General features: G+C 45.1%; 1 protein-coding gene across 3 annotated transcripts in view; it reads left to right on the top strand.

The window, feature by feature from the left end:
• The window catches only part of LOC135397302 (SPARC-related modular calcium-binding protein 2-like), a 65,709-nt gene that overhangs the window by 27,879 nt on the left and 14,687 nt on the right, over positions 1 to 23,143 (top strand). For 2 of the 3 annotated variants that reach the window (XM_064628782.1, XM_064628781.1), the window contains exons 2-7: positions 11,737 to 11,968; positions 13,258 to 13,470; positions 14,338 to 14,391; positions 14,667 to 14,759; positions 14,886 to 15,140; positions 21,396 to 21,599. In XM_064628782.1, coding sequence (XP_064484852.1) covers positions 11,737 to 11,968; positions 13,258 to 13,470; positions 14,338 to 14,391; positions 14,667 to 14,759; positions 14,886 to 15,140; positions 21,396 to 21,599 — 1,051 coding nt within the window. The remainder of the gene's footprint in view (positions 1 to 11,736; positions 11,969 to 13,257; positions 13,471 to 14,337; positions 14,392 to 14,666; positions 14,760 to 14,885; positions 15,141 to 21,395; positions 21,600 to 23,143) is intronic. The other variant, XM_064628783.1, reaches the window with a different exon arrangement.

The following is a 23,143-nucleotide window of genomic DNA, read 5'->3' as shown; positions in this document are numbered from 1 at the left end:
CGAAACCCTGGTGTCAGCCATGCTGGACACATGGCATTCGCCTGATGGTGGAGGCGTGCTATTTCACAGCGGTCTGCTTGCCCGTGTGGTGACATGTTGCTAGGGGGGACCGTGCGCCCTGGGCCGACTTCACTGGGAGCAACATTTACCTCACAGCGTCTGTGGAGAACCCAGGGGAAACACCCAGACAGCTGGACTCTAACCCGCGTCACGTCCCAGCTCATTGAATTGGATTCGGAATTGGCTGCGCAGTGGTTTTTACTATAGTTTTGTGCACCAGCACCACAGTTCCCTTAGAAGTCGGCCCAGGACGCACATTCCCCCAGGGCGTGAGTCGTGACGTTGCCCACATACGTGAGGCCGACAACGGCAAGCCCTATCACCACCACCACCACCTTGTGCACCAGCATCCGTGCACCGCTCTGTAGTAGTGTTGTATCCCGTGGTACACTTTTGCAATCAAAAATTACGTACGAGCTTCGCAGTACAGCTTTTTACTTCGTAAAGTTGGAATACCACTCAGGAACTTTCCTTGTGTGCAGTGCGCAAAAGTATTTTCACCTTTCCGCTCCTTATTACTTTGCGAAGTACCCTGACCTTTTTTTTATGCGCGCCGCCGGTAAAGTTTTTTTTTTAAACTTTCCTAGCTAAAATACCGTGCATAGACTTCTACGTAATGTACGGTACACCATAAATTATCTTTCAGCTTCTCGTTTTCACTGTGTCAGTGCACATCATGTTAGTGCACTATACATTGTGCAAATCCCGCTAGTACATACCTACTCTGCCAATATAAGTATCGCGCGTTTTTTCTTTTAGATAGGGAGTACTAACGTATTGCAGATCGTGGGAGGGCGCGCGGCTTGCAAAATTATCGTGCGCTTCTTAAAAGCATAGAAAGCGTCAAATCATTCCACATTTTCCTGTAACGTACGCATTGTCAAACTATTATTCTCCTCCCACCGGTATACTAATGTCCGAGCATTGTACATGCTTTACTACCTACTTCCTGTAGTCACGCTTTTATTACACATATACGTCCCTCACATAATTCGCGCCGTAAAAACAAAATAGCATAAACGCGGACCCTTTGGGAATGCTGAAACACTCATGACCGTGCCCTGCGAGCGAAGCTCAACCAACCCATCCAACCAGCCTTTACGAGATCAGTCTGCCTTAAACCATTATCCACCCTCTTGCACGACACTATAACAAACCCTTTCCTATTCGATTTTTCGAGACCGCCGCTAACCACCTAACGCGCGCGCAAAAAAAAAAAACTAAAAACGAAAGAAAAGAAAAAAGAGACTTAAAAGAGACAAAAACCACATCTCGTGACCTCAACCGCTTGACCGCACCTTGACGCAATTCGCGCACTAGCGGCGAAATAAAAAAAAAAAAGAGAAAAGAGCGAACCGAATTTGTCGGCTGCAGAAATAGCTCTGCGTTCGGGAATCTTTTACTTCGGGGCAAATTCCGACGGCTCACACAAGGTTGCCCAGCATTGGAGCGAGACAAAGCCCGGTTTGCGCCGGTCGCTCTCAATGTTCGAGATGGCTTTGTTTATACCAGTCTACTGCCTGTCTGTGAAAGGAGGATGAAGTGTGTACGTGACTTTTAGGGCTTTCATCTCGCAACGATTATTAAAATGGAGGCAGGGTATGCGTGCGAAATGGACGACGCGTTCCGGACTGACGTTTATACTGATTAACCGGGGGGGATTTGCGCCAGGCTGCGTCGGTTTAAACTGATTCGGTGATACGCATGGGTTGACAGGGATACTGAATTTGAACTGGGCGAAAAATCGATTTGGACTTTTCACGAAATGACAAACCCTATATACAAAGAACGAAGCACCTCAAAGCAATTTGAATGAGTGAGGAGCTTTTCGTGCAGGATCTGCACTTGGTCGGGATCTCACGCACGAAAGCTCGTCACTCAATTTGAGAGAGATTTTTTGTTGTTATTCCGGTGGTTAGCACCGCGAAGCAACTGTGGTTATGAGCGGCGTACGAACGTGGATAGATGGAGAGAGGACAGAAGGAAGGAGTGATGGGACAGGGGGGTTATATATGCGTCCTGGGCCGGCTTCAAGGGGGACTGTGCAGATATTTGTCTGGAAAGTCTGTCGGAAAACCAAGCGAAAACGTCAGACCCGGTGGTAGGATCCAAAATCCACGACCTCCCACTCTTCAGAACGACCTTGGCTACCAGCAACGTGCTGATGTCGAGCGCTGGTAGTCGAACGGACGGACGGACGGACGGACAATAGATGATGGGAATTGATGTTCTGAGGCTGGAACGTACAGAAAGGACAAATAGGTACAAAGCCTCAACTGCTAGACAATAGATGCCACGGATGCCTCCGTCTCGATGCCATCAAATTCTTCTTCATTATCGCGTCTACGCAAACATTATGCTGACGAGATACACATTGCTGTGGTACATATTGATTCCCCATTTCTTACACCAATTATTCCTGCACCCATTTTGTTGTGTTTGTAGCATTTATATTACAATTTCGGGGTTCTACGTCGTGAAACAACTATATCATCATGAGCGTGGGCGGTATGTATACATTAATTTCCCCTCGGGATTCATTAACGTGCGCCCAATATATAAGAACATGCCACCCGGTATTTAACGTCCCACGCGGAGGACGGCGAGTCGGAGCAACTTGTACTTTGCCACCAAGGTTGCTGACATCTTCGGTCGGGATCGAATCAAGAACACTCGGATCAGTAGGCGGATCCGTTCGCAACTATTCAACTCAGGGTTGTTTATCAGTTCTCTCTCTCTCTCTCTTTCTCTCTCTCTCTCTTTCGATTCGTTTGGCAGTTCTCGTTGTATTGATCTCCTGCATCACCATACTCCCACGTTTTTCTCATCTCATAAGGTTGCGTCTACTTCTTTGGTACATTGCCTTCTTTTATAATCTGATCTAATCGAACTGACTGCAATCAAGATTAAGACGTTTTGGTAAAACAAAATTCTGGCGGTTATAAAGAGGGCAACTTTCCGTAATTGGGAGAGGAAAAAGAAAATAAATAAAGGAACAAAATGAAGACACGGGGGACTTCAGAAATCACATTCACGGTCGTACTGTAAATCCCCCACACATGATGTTCGTGAAAAACAGCACAAAGGCCAGAAGGTTTCGACGACATCGTCACGTATTCTCGCATTTCTTCGGTGAGACGAGTATGTAGCAACGCGAACATCGAGAAGAAGGAAGAAAAAAAGAAAGAGACAAAGAGGGGAAAGGACCTGTATACGAGAATGTCCAAAGTTGTGTCCCGGAGCTGAACCTTCTTTTTTCTCCGATATGCTACTCACCGGAAGTGACGTTTACATGACGGTAATGCCTACCGCGTGATGGTGAACAGAACAGGGTAAACATACGTATCGTCCACCGTACAGCGCATCGTGATTAAGACAGCAGGAATGCTGCACACAACACTTTTGTTTACGACATCAACCGTCCTCATGATGAGGCCCCTAATTGGTTCCCTTCATTCCGCTGGAATTTCCTGCCTCGCAGTTGTTTCTCGTTTCTGGGAAATATTATGAGCTTTCTCATTCGGCCGTGCGTGTGTACGGGGTTGTACGCGCGTAGTTCCGACCACCGGCGGAGATTGGAGATATTGTTATCACAATAATTCGGGGTTACAACTATAATCTTAAGCGACGTCACCGTGACCGGTCTATTGCTTTTGCCCCACTCAGATGTCCTTTAATGTGCTCTAACGCACATATGGCAAAAGCCCACGGCACCTTAATGCTTAGAGGGTTGTGACACTTGGGTATGTGTGCTGTAATGTAAGGCAAATCTTTCCTCGTGAAGCCGGCCCAGGATGCAGGATCCTCGCACGTAACGTACCGCCACACAAGAAGCAGACCGTTCCAGAGCCGCGTATTAGAAGGGAGTGTGGCCATTAATGGAGCGTGCCTGGTGGTGGTGGTGGTGGGTGGTGAAAGGGCTTGCAGTTGTCGGCCTCACGTAGGTGGGCAACGTCACGACTGACGCCCTGGGGGAATGTGCGTCCTGGGCCGACTTCTAAGGGAACTGTGCCGACATATGTCTGAAAGCGTCTGAGGAAAACCCAGGAAAAACCCCAGACAGCACAGCCGGCACCGGGATTCGAACCCGGGAGCGTGCCTATACCCGAAGCTCCATCCACTTTTCGAGCTTCCTGGCCAATCACGGGCCGAAACACAGTTCGGTAGGGCTCTGCGAATAGTCATTTTACAACCGAGACCAATAGGAAACGAATAGATGTGTAGCCAAAGCAAATACGAAGCGAATAGTTTTTTTTTTTTATTCCGTGTCAGCGCCACGAAGCAACTGTGGCTATGAGCGAATAGTCGTATAACCGGACCGAATACTCATGCAGCATATGCGCGGATATACGCGATTTGTACCTACGAAGAAGGATATGAAGTAGCGCTTACTTTGTTTTATAATCCTCTGGCACATGCTAATAATAATAATTCAATTCAATTTTTTCAATTTTATTAGTAGTATGTGCAATACATAGTGCACAGTGGGGGCCCCGTAGCATAGCTAGAGGTGGGGCCTCCCGGAAACAATCTGAATATCATTTATGTGGCGACAACATCAGCAAAAGGTATCCAATATAACGATGTACTGTCACAGTATGGGACAGAGCACAATACGCACAAAAGTAAAAGAACAAACAAATTAAATAAATATAAGAAATAAAAACAACTGAGAAACAAATTAGGCGAAAAAACCCATGGGTGAAAGAAGACAAAATTTTTTTATTAATAATAATAATAATAATAATAATAATAATAAAAGAAGAAACTTTATTCACCGCTCGCGTGGATAAGAGTTGGGACAAAAAAGCCCAGAGGAGGGGGTGGGAATATGTTTATTGAGAAAAAAAAAAGCAAGGGAAGGTTAGTCAGGCAAAGACCGACTTGCTATTCCTTTCATAAAAAGGGACGAAAAAAAAAAGGAAAGGGAACTAAAAGACAGAAAGAAAACGAAAAAAGGAAAGAAACCGAAAAAAGAAAGAAAACGAAAAAAATTTAAGAAAACTAAAAAAAAAAGAAAGAAAAGGACTTGACAAAGGTCCTAACCCCCCGGCAGCATCATAAACACATCAATAATAAACATATTTACAAGCATATGTACAAGTCATACGGTACAATCCAGGTTCCAGCTACAATCCTGTGTCCAGCTTCGGAAGTATTCGAATATAGTATTCGGTTTGAAAGAAACAGCGATTCGATCCGAATATAGAATTCCATATTCGATTCGGACATCGAATCGAATACGCAATTATTCACTTCGGTATTCGCGATTTTCGCAGAATTCTTTTTCGCTCTTTCGTAGAAGTTATCACGTGAATGGTCAAACTCTATTTTGAATAAAATCAAATGAACAAAGAAGAAAAAAGAATCTGATATTCGCACAGCACTACGAGTTCGGTATTATTTCGGGCTATCCAAAGCTATATTTTACCTGGATTTGTTCGGTGCCGCCATTTTCGGAAAACTGGGGTTGGAATTGGATGGGATTGAAACGGATATATCCCTCGCGACCTTCCAACACAATGCATTATATGTGGCCACCTTATCAGCGCCATCTGTATGTCAGGAATTAAGACGCGGAACGGTGCAGTCGCTCGCTGGCAGAACTGATTGGCCTGCAGAACTGCTTCTGCCGCTACGACCTCTTGATTGGGGAACACAAGCAGATGGAATCAGAAACGGGCAAGGGTGTGTACACAAATAAAATTCAGTAATACGATGCAAAATATTGCGCACGAAAGGCGTTTTTACAATCAAATATATACTTACAAAATGAAATTACATGAAAAAAAAAAGAAAAAGAAAACGAAACGCGTAAGTTTCAGGTTGACAGGGTCGAACCTCATTTCCTTCCAACGGCCAGATTCCTTTCTTTCTTTTTTTTATTTTCATTTTATTTTTGCACACGGCTCTGGACCGTTCTGCAATAACGCACCCCGACCCGATCAACCTTTCACTGAATAACGATGTCCCCTTCGTTAGCTGCCCATAGATTTTTCTCGCTTCGTTAATTGGAAAGCCACGTTCAGCGATGCAGCAATTCCGCCGCAAATTTCCATAGCCAATCTAGCCATTGCCTCTTCTACAGCCAATATGATATTAACGGGGCGCTCCCCAGCGAGTGCATGGTGCCAAAGAAATCGTATACGTAGCTGCTGTGAGGCACCCTCCTAGTGGCCAACGACCGCGTATACCACGTGATCGATTGGCTGATGGCAGTCCTCTTATCGTAAAGAAAAGAACGATTCAATTAGCGCTTTGATCGCATTCCCCGGACGGGTTGTCCAGCAGCGAAGACGTGCTCGGGCCCCCACGGGTTGTTGCCGCCTTCTTGCATAGTCGGGAACCTCTGGCGCCGGGACTTATCGCGCCGGGCGACCTGTTCCGGAAGACCTGGATCGTCCAGTAGCCCGGGAGGCCCCAGGGCCCATGCAGCAAGCTCCTCTTGTTGTATGCACAACATATTTTTAGTCTTATAACTATATATACTGCTGTGGATGGGTTGTTGTTGTTGTACGCTAAGTTACGCTCACAAGATATTCGAATGCGATGCATCGGGGGTTATAAAAAAATTAAGGATAAATGCCTGGTTGATTGATTGATTTTTTTTTTAAAGAAAAAAAATGGAGATGAGGGGGGGGATATGTTTATTAGACGAAAAGGGAAAAAAAACGGGGAAGGGTCAGCCAAACGGGACGTCGGCTTGCTATTCCAGAAGTAAGAAATAATAATAAATAAATAAAAAGAAAAGATACGAATTAAAGAAAGAAAGAAATAGGAAGGAATAAGAAATAAATAAATAAAGAAAGAAAATTAAGAAATAAGAAATAAAGAAAAAGAAAAAGGAAGTAGGGAGAAAACGAAAAACTACCAGATGATGAAAGAAGGATGAGGTAGATTAAAGACAAAGATGACAAAAAAAGATGAGGGATAAATACCTCCTATGCTGCGTTTGATTCATAACATTCTATCTCTTCTATTTAATATAGCCAGCAAATGCTTTCGCCAGATCGCCGTCTCAACACAGTGCGTGGATCAAATATGTGATACACTTCCCGCATGGTTATGCGCTATAAGGGAAAATTTAATAACGCAGTTACGCACGTTCTATACTATACATATACGGTGAACTATTGCCGAAAGAGTCGAGAGAGAGAGCCAGTACCCGTCTCGCGGAAATGGAATTCGTTAAAGCTTACACGTTCGTTTTTAGGCTCGAGTTTTTATTTTATTCGAGTAAATACATTTAGAATCAAAAATAACAAAGACGGTTAAGAGCATCAGCTGTTTACTATATACATTAAAAACAAGACTTTCGTGCAGTAGGCTGCACTTCTTCAGGTTTGAGGACCTGTTACAAGTGGTGAAGCATATATCAAAAACCAGTCACATGGTACAATAGAAAAGGGTAAGGGTGAAGAGAAATACAAACGCGATACAAATATCAACAAAAAAATGAAAATGAAAAACAAAACGCAATCATTTTTTTTGTTGATATTTGTATCGCGTTTGTATTTCTCTTCACCCTTACCCTTTTCTCTTGTACCATGTGACTGGTTTTTGATATATGCTTCACCACTTGTAACAGGTCCTCAAACCTGAAGAAGTGCAGCCTACTGCACGAAAGTCTTGTTTTTAATGTATATAGTAAACAGCTGATGCTCTTAACCGACTTTGTTATTTTTGATTCTGCATCGCCGGAAACTTGCACATTGTTTTTCTTCACGTTCTACGATAAATACATTTAAAAAGAAAGAGCCCTTCCCCGTATTTCATATGCTCACATTTTCTCTTGGCACAGATGGCGCTGCCATTTATGAACGTACATGCAAAGCTCGAGGACAGTGTGAGGTGTCCGTAGCGGTCCGTATAGTTAACCTAAGTAGCAGTGTTGTCTTTGGTCGGGCTTTAAACTACGAGAATGTGCAAGAACTTGAAACACTCCGCGTGGAATTTCGACATTGCGACGAACACGCACTTTCGTATACATATAGGCTAACTCTTTTTCTTTTACATTGCGAATTGTAGATAATGTCATTTCCTTCGTCGCCACGTGTCCCTCAATCGTTTCTGAGCCGCAGCTGAGCTTAATGATCTGTCATTGCATGGCTCTGCTTGTCGAGCTGCAACGCGAGGCTTAATTGTGCATTCTTTCGATTGAATGTCTGGCACGGTAATGTAAACCACATGAACCGCCGACGCAAAGTGACAGATACCAGACCGCTGTATGTTGAGCACAAGCATCCGGCTAGACTTTGTGGAAAAACAACAAGTACGCAATGTCTGCGCATCCAGGAGGACCTCCCCCCCCCCCTTTTTTTTGTCTATTCCATCACCATTAAACGCACCACGTGATGCAACGTCACTGAAACTCTCGCTACGTTACTCGTATTATGCAAGTCAGTGTATCGTTATATGAATATGATTGAAATCTAGAAATCCGTATATTCTCAAAAACACTTATAAAGAACGCGTTCTGTAAAAAGTTCCTTTAAAACAGGTCAGTGTATTGTTATATATGAATATGATTTAAATCTAGAAATCCGTATATCCTCACAAACACTCACAAGAACGCGTTCTGTGAGAAAGTTCCCTTAATCCCATCAATAATTCATCGATCTGCAGTGCATAGTAGAAGGGTGGAATAATAACCTGGTAAATGTTATACGTCTTTATCGTAAGGGACTGTCAGGAAATACCTAATGTTTGCCGCGATGAGCCAACGCAGCTCCACGTGGACATGTTGTAAATGTTACTTCCTAATCCCAATAAAAAGCACACGGACAATGACCACCGTCAGGAAGGCAGATCATTTAACGCAGACACTCAGAGGGCGAGGCTATAGTATTATGGAACACGTAGTGCTAACAAAGCTGAGAAAGAAAACAGATGACGTATCAAAAGCCAAAGAAAGTGTTCTCCTTTCCTCCTCGCACGTGAATGACTTCGCAGGGCCGTATCTGGCTTACGTATATATGCTATAAATATCGGAACGCAGCAACGTCGTCGTCTGCTTTCTTTACGCAAACGCAACTTCCGCTATAGTTAGAGAAACAATGTTTTTTTTTTTTTACACACATTTTAACAAACCACCATCCGCGAAACTTCTGCTTCTCGTCACTAATGCCCTCTCCCTCCGCGTGTGTGTGTGTGTGTAACATACAACGCGCGTCCTAATTTTAGCCTTCAATCTTTTTCGGACATCTTGCAGATCTGGGCCTTCACATATATAGCCGCGCTTCCTATCTGCTCTGCCGCGGCGAAAGCTGCCGAAAAACAAAAACGAGCAAAAAAAATCGCAAACATGGAAAACAAAAAAAAATAAAAAATCGGGCGACAGCTCCCTGGATTGTCGCTCATAACGCTTATCAGGACCGAGGCGAAGGGCGGCATCGAGTTTATTTAAAATGCGAGGCAGGCCTTCGGCTTCTCGTGAAGGCTATTACATTTCCCTTATCTGGTCGAGGTGAGACTAAAAATATAATGGATGATTCCTCTACAGACATAGCGGTGGCTTATCGGTCTTATCATTTATAGAGAGGTTCCGATCCTCCTTGATTTTTGTTTTTCTGTAACAGCGTGATACGCGATAGAAAGGCCGGGAAGTACATCGCTGCTATTAGCACATTTTAGTGCTTCACAGCGCGACAGATTGAGCGAAGATGGAATTTTCTTTTTTCCTTATCGCATTTTTTCGTCCGATTACTAGTTTTTGTTCTTATCTGCGCTGAATGTGTGCGGCGGATTCGCGTGAGGACCTGCGGTAGCCTTATTATTTTTCTTTTCTTTTTTTTTACGGCATTCCAGAGATTAACGTTTGATAGGTAGCTATTAGACAGGTAGAATCCAACGGGGAAAACAGTGGACGGGACAAAGACGTTGGGAAGAAGTATCTCTCGCAAACGTTTTATTGCGGCGTTCGGGCATGTAACACGTTCGACGTTAACCTATCATACGCCAGTACCTTTAGTACACTGTCTTTCCACAGAAATAACGACACAGTTTTACTTGGATCTGTATTCTCTCTCTCTCTCTCTCTCTCACACACACACACGCACACACACACACACACACGCACACACACACACACACCAGCTGTAAACGTGCAAATTTATTCGGAGCTTCATACGTGACTAGGCTTTCTAATATAGCATCGGCACTACGCGACACGATTGATTGATTGGAAAAAAAAATAGAAAAGGTGGAGACTACGCGATATGAATTCGATAATCTGACACCATTACCGGGGTTTCACGCGATCTAAGATCGACCTCTCGAGCGAATATGAGCTTAATACCGATCGTTTCCTGTAACTTTCTTATGCGAAGCACGAGGAATACCTCCGAAAATCCAAAAATATTTTCCACGCAAAAGCAAGAAGGAATACAGTACTGAGTATTATCTACAGCATCAAGTCCCGACACGAGCGGAGATGCATCCAGAAGAGGTCTATACGAACAATACCCCAGCAGCGAGGGGTGATCGGTCAGGTAGGAGGATATGCGTATATATATGTACCATGAGGCCCCGATGGCAGACGGATGCCACACCTATCTTGCAGGGCAGTCGATATCACGCTGCGTGACGGAGGTATATAGGAGTGGCCAAACACCGTCGGGTGACTGACGGACGCCCCCTTGCAAAAAGAAGAAGAAGAAGACCCGTGTGGTCACTCGCAGCGTGATATAACCTATACTTGCTCTTGAGGCACATCGCCTGTATCGTGGGTGCATTGGGCCTGCGCTTCGGGAATGGGGTGTCACCAACGGCATGGCCGACCGGCTAAAAGCCTCGTACCCTCGTTAGTGGTACCCAAGGTCGTGCTGAAGACTGCGAGGTGTTGGGTTCGAATCCTACCATCTGCTGTACTGTCTGATGTTTTCCCTCGGTTTTTCGGCAGACTTTTCAGACGAATGTCAGCGAGTTCCCCCTGAAGTCGGCCCAGGACGCATACTAACCCCGTAACTAACACGAAAAAAAAAAAAAAGAAGGGCTTCCATGTTCGTCGGTAGTGAAGATTGTTATAGTTGCTGGGAGACTTTGATAATTGGGGTTCATAACATCATCCACGCCTTGTACTGCACGGTCGAACATTGAGGAAAGGGAAGCTTTTGTGGCGAATTATGTTATGAATATTGGCGAGAGACGAACCGTCGAGCTATGACGTCAGAAAAGCAAGAAGCTCCGCCATTCCTATTGGTTCACCGGCCTGCCTAGAGATGTTTTCAAGTGAGGTCACAGCCGGATGACTTTCGGTTTCCTGTCGTTACATTACTGTCTTTAGTGTAAAACTTGGAGTGGAGGTACAAATCGATGCATAATATAACCGTTTTTCTTATGGAAGTTCTGGCACACTCACAAAGATGGTTGGTGTTGTCCTGGAGACACGGACTCATTTTCTATTTTTATTACCTCCACTTCCTGTTCCTCCTCCCCTTCATTGGTGCTCGCTTTCACCTCTTTACCCACGTCTCTCCCTCTAGGACTCCAAGTCTTATCTTGTCCCTCCGTTTCACCTTTTACCCACGTCTCTCCCTCTATATGTCCCCATGTCTTACCTTGTTCCCTCTGCTCCCCAGATTCCGCGAAGTGCTTTCCGCGATGAACCAGCTGTTTCTTATTGTACAACACTAAACAACAACAACAAAGCAGTCATTTTCGTAATTCCCTCCGCAGAAGTCGGAACATCGTCCCCTGCCTTTTCCCGCTCTGGACCGGCTACCTCTCAAGAGTAGCGACAGCGACGGACCTCGAATACCTGAGGGTCGTTGTAGGGACTGCGGCGGTGAACACTCGTCAACACCCCTGTGTGGCACGGACGGGAGGACGTACTATTCCCAGTGCGAGTTGGACAGGGCGCGGTGTCAGGGCCACTTGGTCCAAGTCAAGCACGAAGGAGCGTGTCCTGGTAAGTTCCCATCACGACCTACTAGATTATAACGACCATGTCACAATCGGCAAACCCTATGAGGTGCCTGTCCGCACGATCCGCCAGGTGCGCTACTGACGCGCCCTGGCAGACAGGCGCACGATTGGACGATGGAAATTTGAATTCTGAACTCGCAGAAGCGTATGTACGACAACCGTAGCAGACGACAGCGATAGCTCCTATGAAAACGCGTAGAATGATGATAATAATCAACCTCAGAATTAAACATCTGTGGAAGTCCGCAGCTTGTACAGAAATACTAAGGTAAGCTGAAGTACAAAGTATTGTAGAAGTTGAGGAAGCAATAACAAGGACGATCAGAAGCGCCACCGCTGCCTTCCAAAAATGCGGCGCATGGGAGGGGTGCGCCTGACGTGGTCGTTATAATCTAGTAGGTCGTGGTTCCCATTCATCCACTTACCGTGTATTCACACGAACGACATCCTCACGGAATATTCTAGTGGAAGAAAAAAACGAAAACACTGCTCACACAGCCGAAGTTCCGTCCCGTGTTATGTTGAGCATTCACACGGTGCGGAATATCGGGAGTGGCGTACTGCGCATTTAAGCAGACGACACTTAGCAGACGACACCGTCAGCGTGTTTTCCTGTCGTCTGCTACGGAATATCTTGTTGCTGTGTTGCAGGATATTCCCCACGGTTAGCAGTGTAGGTGAAGACACGACGTTGAGCGCTCGTGCTCACGTGACAGCAGAAAGCTATGACGCTTTTCGCATCTTCCGCTTCTGCGGGAATGCCGCTCTTGTGAATACACAGTTACTGTCACTCATTGGGAAGTTGTTTTAAAAGAAATTACAGGGCGGTAATGATTGTGTAAAGCGAATTTCAGCGGTAGGTGTTGTGTTGGACGTTGTGTGTGTGTGTGTGTGTGTGGACGTTCATGCATGAACGTTCCAAAGAACGACAAAACGATCTGTGGAAACGCAAGCGTGGAAAAATATGCCACAGCCTGGTTAACTTAAATACAGTTCACTTATAGTTACAAGGTACTTCACTTAATTACAGTTGCAAGCTACTTGTAACTCATGCCAAATTCCACAGGTCGTCTTTCTTTCTTTTGGTTCTGTGTTATGCCTGGTTCATACTGATTGCATTTTCACGCGTTACGGATGCGGCGCGGCACGGTTGCACACTACCCGGATGCACACTGCCCGAAAACGAGCAGAAGAATTCGCCATCAGTTACCACCCATATGACTAAAAAAAAAACACTGCCTTACGTTTCTCTTATTACGTATATCTTTTCAGAGCTGGGGCGATGCGTAGCACAAAAGCGTCAAGCCGAGGAACAAATCCGATTGGGTGCTATGGGTGTCTTCGTCCCGCAGTGTACCACTGACGGAGCATTCCTGCAAGTGCAATGTCATTCCCTGACGTCTTATTGCTGGTGCGTCGACCCGCAAGGAAAAGTCATATCCGGTTCATCGGTACACAAGAAGCAACCGAATTGCACACAAGCTGGTAAGACAACCTCGCAAATCTATTTGCATCGGCTTAGATAGCTCCTTGCGATGCAATGGCGTTGGTTATGCGCGGGGGAAGGGGCGGGGGTGACGTGGGGGTAGGTTCAGTCTTGGATAAGTTACTTCTAAAAAGTAACTGAGCTGCAGCTATAGTTACTTTCTTGGTTAAGTAACTAAGTTACAGTTAGGTTCTTGGTCAAGTAACTAGTTATAGTTACAGTGACTGAGAGAAAGTGACTTAGTTACATTACAGTTACTTTTTATAAAAATGACCATGAGAGGGTGATACAGTTGTTACAAACATACATTTATTTGCATTTACTTAAGCGCGATAAAAGTGTTATTGCACTTAACTAGAAGCTGTGTAAGTCAATATTGTGGCTCTCCCACAGGGAAAAATACGACATGTGTACGTAAGTAAACAAGGATCGACATTTATTCGCGTGACTATAGTTACATTTTGCAGTTACATTCACAGAAATAGTAACTATAGTTACAGGTTAAAAGCAAATTTTCTGGAAATATATAACTAGTTACTGTAACTAGTTAACCCCAAAAGTAACTAGTTACAGTTACAAGTTAAAAAGTAACGTTACTATCCAAGACTGGGTGGGTGACGTAGGGGCATAGGGGTTGGTTATGCTGGCTGTAAAGTGAGACAGGAGGAACGGTGTTGTGTATTTAGAACGAGACTGGTGTCCATCGAAAACCGTTGCAAGAATCGCTTGCCTCACTGCGCATGCCCAGAACCGAACCCACGTTTTGCGTTTTGGGGACCCCATCTTTCTGCGGTTATGTTACAAGCAGCTGTAAATGCCTTTCAGATGTATTGTTATTCATTTGATTTTTTTTTCTTTGCATGCAGACAGGAGAAATACATTTCAGCGCAGAGCGTCTCGGCGCGGACAACCAAAGAAAGGTGAGTGACAATAAAGCAGACGACATTGACAGTGACGTCATGCTCAGCGTGTCCACCCTCTGTGGTCTCGTTAAAATGGGGAAAGGATAACGGGTAAAAATGAATGTACCATTTCTTTTGCGGACGGTAAGGCCGGCAGTGTCCATACAGAGAGGAGGTTAAAGCAAAACTTACTTAAAAAGGGGTCGTGACACGTTGACCCAAAGCTATTCCGGATGTTTTTTTTTTTTTGTTTGATTGTTTGTTTGTTTTAACACACTGTTGTCTTTTGCAAGGTTGCACCAACGCTGATCGGAGCCAGTTCAATAGCAATCTCATCGAAATATTCCACAGTGAATACAAGAGGTTACCAGACCCTCCGGAAATGGGTAATTTGAATTTACTTCAGTTTTTTTCATTCTTTTTTACTCTTGTGGCAACCATCGTCCTGCAGAAGTTGTTTGTCATTATTCGATTCAATTGATTCGTATCAAATGTCCGCACACCTATTGAAGACCCTTCCGGACCAATACCGTGGACGCTGCTGGACACACAAGACAAGCGCGTCATCCAGTGGAAGTTTACGGAACTGGACGTCGGCGAGGACGGGGCCCTTCAAAGGCGAGAAGTGAGGGACCTGAGGAAAATGGTTCGTCGCATTGTAGAACCCAGAGAGTGTGCACGAACATTCGTGCGCTACTGTGATCTGGATCAGGACAAACGGATTTCCCGGTCCGAGTGGTCAGTCTGCCTCGGAGTCGACATTCATAGTAAGTAGCGCACGAATACACGATCGCCTTTGAACCAAAGTGTTGTTACGTAACGCTGTTCAGGGAACGGGTTTGCATAGCAAAGTGTGAGTGATGTCAGTGGTGAGGGGAGGATGGGTGAGAGTCATAGAAGTAGATATCATTACCCAATTTTTTATTTTTGATAGCGAAATGACCGAAGCGTATACAAGACTGCAATCATCACGAAATGAATTTATAACAGCAACACTAATAAGTGTGTGTATAATATCAAACTCGACTGTGTAGACCATATTGCTTCAACGTGATATCTCGTAGATAGAATCCCCCGCATCCTTGCTATATAAAACGCTACGATTATTTTCTCACCCAAGCAGCACAATGTACTGAAAGTCGAGCGCAATAGGGGTGGACGGGTAGGTGGAAGGCCTTGAACACACTCGTGAAACTAAAGAACATTGATAAGACACATACGAGGGGCCACCCCCATTGCACTCGACTTTCAGTACATTGTGCTGCTTGGGCAGATGTTCCAGGGTTGCACTCTGTGTACTCATTACAACCGTTTTTCCCCTTCCCCCCTTTTTTTTAAGGGGAACTCCTTAAAACAAAAGATTCCGACACTTTACACTCACTTGGTCTAAACTTTCGAACTACGCGTTGAACTCCATCATTTTAACTCGTTCATCTGTTTGTACTTTCTGTGTGTAAGCGTACTGGGGTAGCCAGGTCGACTTCGTCGTATCTCACATCCCCCCCCCTTTTTTTTTCATCACATCACCATCACCAAAAGGATGGGCAGTGTGAATAAATGAAGATATGCGAGTTATAGTGAGAGTGTTTTGAGTGGATGGATAGGAATATTGGGCACGGCTGTAGTTAACCAAGCTCAGACTGGTAAGCAAAACAGAGAGCGTCAAATCCAGGAACGTTATCAGGTTGAAATAAGACGGTCTTCGAAAAAGCCATACGGCGGCGGGGTCTTTCGACGACTGCTTTATTTCCATCTTACAGAGCTTATGTTTGTCTGTTTTTGTGCTATAATCCTCAGATTGGTTAATTACCATCACTTTTACGAGATGCTGCCTGCCTTGTGTGAACGCGTGTAAGAGTGTGTGTGCTTGAGCAAAGTATGTGGAAAAGAGGGAGGAGGGGGAGAAATACATGAAGACGCGATGATATGGGGATGACTTCCGCTCATTGAGCAGTATGCTACCCCATTGCTATTGGGGGAAAATGAGAGGATGGTGATGAGGATGATGCTGACGACGCTGACGGGGTTTCAGAGAGAGTCGATCAGGCCCCGGTAGTTTCCAGGAATTTGATGAAGGGAAAGAATGTAAAGATGATGTCCAGAGTGTTGAGAGCCTGAGAGAGAGTGTGTGTGCGTGTGTTTGTGAGTGTGTGTGTGTGTGTGTGCTGATATGCTTGTATTGCCATCTGTATAGGATGGGACAAGCGCAATGCTTGCCCACATCACATTGCAAAAACAGAACTACCCTCGCCCTCAAAAACGAAGACCTCATATGCTTTCTGCACAATGGGTCCCCTGTAAAAACTGTTCGATACGGACATTTATAATACAGCTACCGACGAGTATATCTACGTTATCGACGCATCAGTGTTGGGTTACGTGTCAGGTCACGCGGTACACGATAAAAGAACACGACCCGTCTTTAATGGTTGCTCACGGCTTGTCTCGGAAATGTCTCGTTCTGCCGTTTGCCCCCTTTTTTTAAAACCTCCTAAGAGCATAGCGCATGTGCGATCACGTATCGATATCACGTACACTTCACGCAAAACATAGAAAAAAAAGAACAACCAGAGAACACGATGTCCCTCGGTCTATCGACCGACATATCTTGCGTACTACCATGATATTAGGGATAAACGGAGGATGGGACACCCACGGCGAATCTTGCTGTGCAAGATCCAACAATCCGATGTCATCTGTCTACCTGATTTCCACTCGTATCGTTTCGATCGCACGTAATACGATCCTACGCATAAATCTCGACTTGGCTCGGCTAAAACAGAATCACCACATGCGGCTCTCTCCCTTTCCCAGTGCAGCAAGAATGATTGCAGACGATCGGATCATCGGTTGTTGATTCGATAGGGAGTTCTAGTAAATCGTAAGCACCCTCCGATTTGGACCCTGTATCAATGTCAGTCAATCAGATAATCAGCAACATAATGCCAGCCAGTCCAAAGGAATCAGGCAGTTGTCTTATATTGTTTTCAGAGACCTTATCGTAAAACTTTTACGTTCTCCTAATTACACTAGTTGGCTTATACTAGTTTCACATTATGCCGCTCTCATGACAACAAAAAGCGAAACAAACAAATAAAAAGAAGGAATAAACAGAAGTACGCGTTTAAAAAATAGAAAAAAAGAAATACCATGTGCTGTTGCCGTTTCTCTCCTCGATCGCAATATTTCAGACGACAAGATGGGGCTGTCATCTGATTGGCTGTTGCCTTGGTTGCCAATGGTGCCGCTCCTGATTAGACAAAACAAAAAATGAATCGATGAACAAGAAGAAATAAGCACAAACACTCACGCAAAAAAAAAAAAAAAACAGTCTTATGGTAAGCGTGTTTCTCTCCCGGTTTAACATATTGCAGACGACAAGATTGCGTGTCGTCTGATTCATTGTTCTGTTGTCCCGCTTGCAAATGATGCTGCTTTCGGTATGAGTGTGGCCAACAACGGCAAGCCGGGATCGTCACAACCACCATAGATGCCGCTTTCAGGTAAACACGACAAAACAAACAACCAAAAAGAACTAATAAATAGAAAGACGAGAACAAAACAAAAAAAGAAGTACAGTAAAAATGGAACACGTGCTTGTCCCAGCAATGAAAAAAATAAATAAAAAATCCTGGAGCACCATTTAGTTCCGCGACTCATGTCGTCCATCTGAGCTACACGACACCGCATTCCGTACACAGCATAAAAATGACTGGGGTCTCTTTAATACCGCTCGTTGTCGGTCCTCGGATAGCCCAGCGCTGATAGGGAGATAAGAAAAACTTGTTCCAGGCTGGAAAAATACGGACGAAACCCGATCATTACTTCGCTAAATTCCTGCACTTTTCCTAAGAACTTCGGCGCCGGTGTTATTAGCGCACCCAAGCGGACATTCGTCTTATTAAGTTCAGGGCAATATTTGTTACTGGAATTCGACAACAACTTTCTTCTTTTCTTTTCTTTTCTATCTCTCTCTCTCTGCGAAAAAGAAGGTTCGAAGGAGAGGGTAGTCCAGCAGTACACTTCACTGGCTAATCATGATAATTAGCTAATGATGATTAGCTAATGAAGAATAATTAACTAAAGCCCTCCACAGTTAAAAGCGAAGGCTTATTGGCTGCCAAATAAAACGATAAGCTAATCTAAAAGCGAAGTTTATTTTTTTAGATTCGTCTAAGTAAGTAGCCCAAGTTATTCGCGTTTTGAAACGCCTGAAATCACAAGAGAAGACAGCTTCGGGTAGGATATTTGAAGTGACTAAAAATATATGAAAGCGCAGCCAAATAGAGAGTTTTGATTGAGATTGATTTTCTTTTAAAATCAATCAATCAATCAATCAATCAGAGAGTTTTAGACCTTCGTACACAATGGGGATAGCGTACGGTGAACTGAAACCCTCCAATATACACTCTTAAAAATGAACTTCACCGCATAGCACGCTCCTAGCCAACCATTATCTCGAATGATATCGTTATCTACCCTGATTTGTTGAAAACAGGGGGCGTACGCCTTTTCTGTGACAATTATGAACAGCATAAGTGTCACAGAAATGGCGTACGCCCCCCGTTTTCAACAAATCAGGGCAGATAACGATATCATTCGAGATAATGGTTGGCTAGGAGCGTGCTATGCGGTGAACTTCATTTTTAAGAGTGTACGATAACGTAACACGCTACACCTCATCTTATCCACCCTTTCTGTTGTTACATCATTCGGGCGCCCTTGTTTTATGTGATTGGGAAACATTTAAGAAAAGAATGGATATATCCCATATTTGACGCACCATATCGTTCACAAGAAGGCCAGTGTGGTCACATACAAGGCCGGAAAGCTATGGGAGGTTGGAGTTCAGAGTTTTCCTGAACAACCCAATTGCACCGAGTAACCGGCTGCTTGATTGAGTGAATGAATGGTTGTTCGGTAGTGCTGTTTGTATTATGGGTGTCGCCTCTTTGTGTATTGATAAAAGTGATACATGTGTATCAATGCTCTGACTCATGTGCAATACTTTATGTTTTTATGTGATTGTCTCGTTGCGTCAACGTAGTACAACTTGTCTTTGTCCGTCAGTACTTGTCGTCTGTGTTGTCACGTTCACACGTGAAGCTGTACTGTGATTTTGTCCCTTGTCCTCCAAATGTTCGTTCTGTGTCGTTTTTGTTCCGTTCGTCTTGTGGGAGTGTTTACAATCTGTGTTGGCAACAACACAACCTTGTGCAATACAAACTGCATGCCAACAGCACCCTTTGCTGTCTATCCTGTCATACACTCTACGCCCTGGGATCCTTGTTTCTTGCCACACCCTTTCCCAAATACCCCATCAATTTCTCCCTCCCTCTCAATCTCTCTTGGAGTACAAACTTGCTACCTTTAGACACAATACTAACGAAAAAAAAAAGACTAACGAAAAACGAAAAAAAGACTGGAAAAATCACATATTTCCAGTAGCGCCAACTGCACACCGAATACTGACATCCTCACTAACTTCTCCTAACTAACATCCATACTAACACTTCTCGCTTGCTTCAACAAAACACAACTAAACTAGCAGAGGCGTAGTGAGTACTTCACAAACGTAACTTTGTAGCAGAAAAAAGAAAAAAAGTACTGAGGGGATGAAATCAAAGCAGTGTGTATGTTTTGCCACAACGGCGTGAAGGGCAGGGTACTAGCCGAACCGAATCTGGAGAGGTAAGCCCATGCTCCTGAAGCTACTTACTCGTCTGTCGTGTATTCTTAGCTGCGGATGGAGCAGAACACGATGTCGGACATCGTACAGCGGGTTATACAATGCCTAAGCAGTGCTTGGCGGTATCGTGCCACTCCATCTTGCGCCACTGGTTTCGGAGCGTGTGTATTGTAGCCATGCAGGGGGCGACTAGTGTGTGCATGGCCATCAAGTAGGAGAACTACCTATTGAGTTTGTATTGCCAACTGTAGGATGGGACAAGCGTAAGTTCGCCCACATCACGCTTCAAAAATAAAGCGCCACCTGCATAACACAAGCGCCACCTGTGGCACGCAAGGCCTACCTGGAACTATCCCCATTTATTGCCAACTGTAGGATGGGACTATCCCCTTTACGCCGACGGAGCACGACGACGGGGACGGCGAGTACACCTCCCACAACGACTCCTTTTCTTCTTCGGTTATGTCACCCCAACAGTTCAAGATGGCATCTAAAACGCGTAGCACACTTATTCCGGTGTCTGCTGAACCAACGCCATCTAAGCCAAGAGCTGCCCTATGCGCCCTCTCCTTCTTGACTCTCCTCTCTCCCTCCTCCGCTCGGGAATCCGTAAAACAGTAAGCTCATTCTTTTCACTTGCACTGGACTGCACTACCGTGGACTCCACGCAAGACGGATTTTCGGGTGCTGCACTTTCCAGCTGAAAGGAACTTTATTAGTAATGCCTTTCTTTTAAACAGGAAAGTGCAGCACGCAAATAACCCAGTTCAGATCTGGTGCAGGAGGTGCAAGCGAAAAGAATGCACCTAGTGTTGTCGACTCTAGGGAAATTTCTCTAGATCTAGGGGTTTTGAAGTCTGCATGGGGAAAAAAAGAGAGTTCCCTCGAACTCTAGGGAATTTTACTACCGTGACATTTGCACCGAAAATTTAATGATATACAATTGTCCCTAGCTCAAGCAAAGGAAAAATGGAACCACAAAGAGACTTGGGCTGATCGCTGATATAACTTCGTACCGTAGTTTTCCCAAGCACCGTGCTTTGCACATCCACTCTCGGACGGGGTAAAACGGTTTTCTTTGAAAGGGACGCGAAGCCATCAATCTCCGAATGGGCTAGTGGACTCAGCCGCCAGGAACTGCGTATCCGACCGTGGGAACAACACCTCTCCCACCACCTCACAGCTTTCACCTTGCCTTATTTCACGCTAACCCCGATTCTCCGACTAACCCTAACAAAGGCCGGGACGATGACTTGCAATATCTGCCACCGCATCTTCCATGGTGCGGTGGCCTTCGTCAAATAGGACGACCGCTTACCCCTTAGTGATGCAGTGGTTTCCTTCCGTCTGTTTATGTCGTTGAACTCAGACGAACAGCACGGCCAGAACAGCGCCCCCTCGGAGACTTCAGAGGACAGCAGCGACACCTTCGACTCCCCCATGCGAGACACGGACGCCACCCGCCATGTTCCGGTGGCGGCAACCGCAGTGGAATTCGCTCCTGATGACGACGACGACGACGACGGGGAGAGATTGCGTAAGTACTCACTCCACCGTACTAGAGTCACTAAATAAGCTACGCTTCAGAGTAGCGACACTGAGCCGCCATGTTGTTTCGGATGACCTCCAGCCCCACCTCTATTTTGGCAGTAGAAATAGATGAAGGTGAAGTTCAGCAGTGGGAGAAGACGACACTTCGAAGAGCGCTAAATGGATGGCGCTGGAGGTCATCCGAAACAACATGGCGGCACAGTGTCGCTACTCTGAAGCGTAGCTTATTTAGTGACTCTACACCGTACTATATAGTTTGTAGACTTGTCCCACAAAAGGACATGGGACAGATGTATGTAGGCCAGATGCGTAAGTTATGGAGCGCCCCACTATTTCAAACGGGCCTCAGTAACCAGCATCAACATGCTCGGTACGTTGTGACCGCAACGAACCGGTAAGAAGTCATCGTGACTCTCTGGTACGAAGGGGGTCGTCCCATGACAGTCAAGTAGGCGTCACAGGGATCTGGTGCTTGGAGCTGTGTCTGAAGCACGCATTCTGAGACACTCACACGACGAAACAGTTTCTGCATGAAAAAGGAAGTGCACGTGGACTGATGGTGGGTCTTACATACCGTGATACCGATCATACGGAGATCGCTTTTTGCACGCGGACAGTCTTGAAATAAGAGTCTTCTGTTGCAGACATAGAGAATATTCCAATGCCCAATGGTCGACGACGTCACGTTTCAACAATATTACTGCTCTCGCCCTGAAACGAAGAGCAGGCGCAGATCGTTTGCATATTTAGAATATTTATTTTTTGTTCAAGGCCAGAGTATGGGACAAGGCGTAACGCTGTTCAGCAGAATTTTTTTGACACGTTATGAACTCCAAAAGAACAATCCGGGGAACATGTACATATTCTGTATTGCTACCTGGAGGATAGGACAAGTCGCAATGACTGACCACATCGCGTTACCGGTTACAGAAATACTACTACACGGATTTGAACAAAACCGTTCAAAAATTGAAGGATGGGACAAGTCGTCATGCTTGACCATCACGTTGCATTTCAAAAACATTACCTCATACCCCGCAAATTTACAACGCTTGATTTAAGAAAAATTTTTCCACAGGAACAGTACTGCTAGCAATAATGCATGCCTAATTCTTGCCCACATCGCATTTCAAAAATATTACTGCTCTCTCGCCCTAAAATGTAACAACGGAGCAATACTGCTCCGCTACCAAGAAGATCAGTGTCAGCAGCCTCCATCTCAGGTCCCACAGCTTGCCCACATCACGCCTCAAAAATAGTACTGCCCTCGCCCTAAAAACGAAGAGCAGGCACTCACTGCTGCGTCTCCCTCCCCGGCGAACATTAAGGAACGTGGATACGAAGGGTATTGCCATCTGTAGGATGCCCAATGCTTGCCCCAGTTGTTGTACTGTTGACTGATTAGATGAGTCACATAATTAGTGAGCCCATCTTGCTTAACGTTTTAGCCTTTATTTATTTGTTTTAGTCTTTTGCTTTGGTATTGCCAACTGCAGGATATGGGACAAGCGAAATTTGCTTTGCCCATTG

Source organism: Ornithodoros turicata, chromosome 6 (assembly GCF_037126465.1).
Source record: "Ornithodoros turicata isolate Travis chromosome 6, ASM3712646v1, whole genome shotgun sequence".
Taxonomy (NCBI): Eukaryota; Metazoa; Arthropoda; class Arachnida; order Ixodida; family Argasidae; genus Ornithodoros; species Ornithodoros turicata.
Note: the sequence above shows the minus strand (reverse complement) of the source record. Positions and strands in the feature narration are given on the sequence as shown.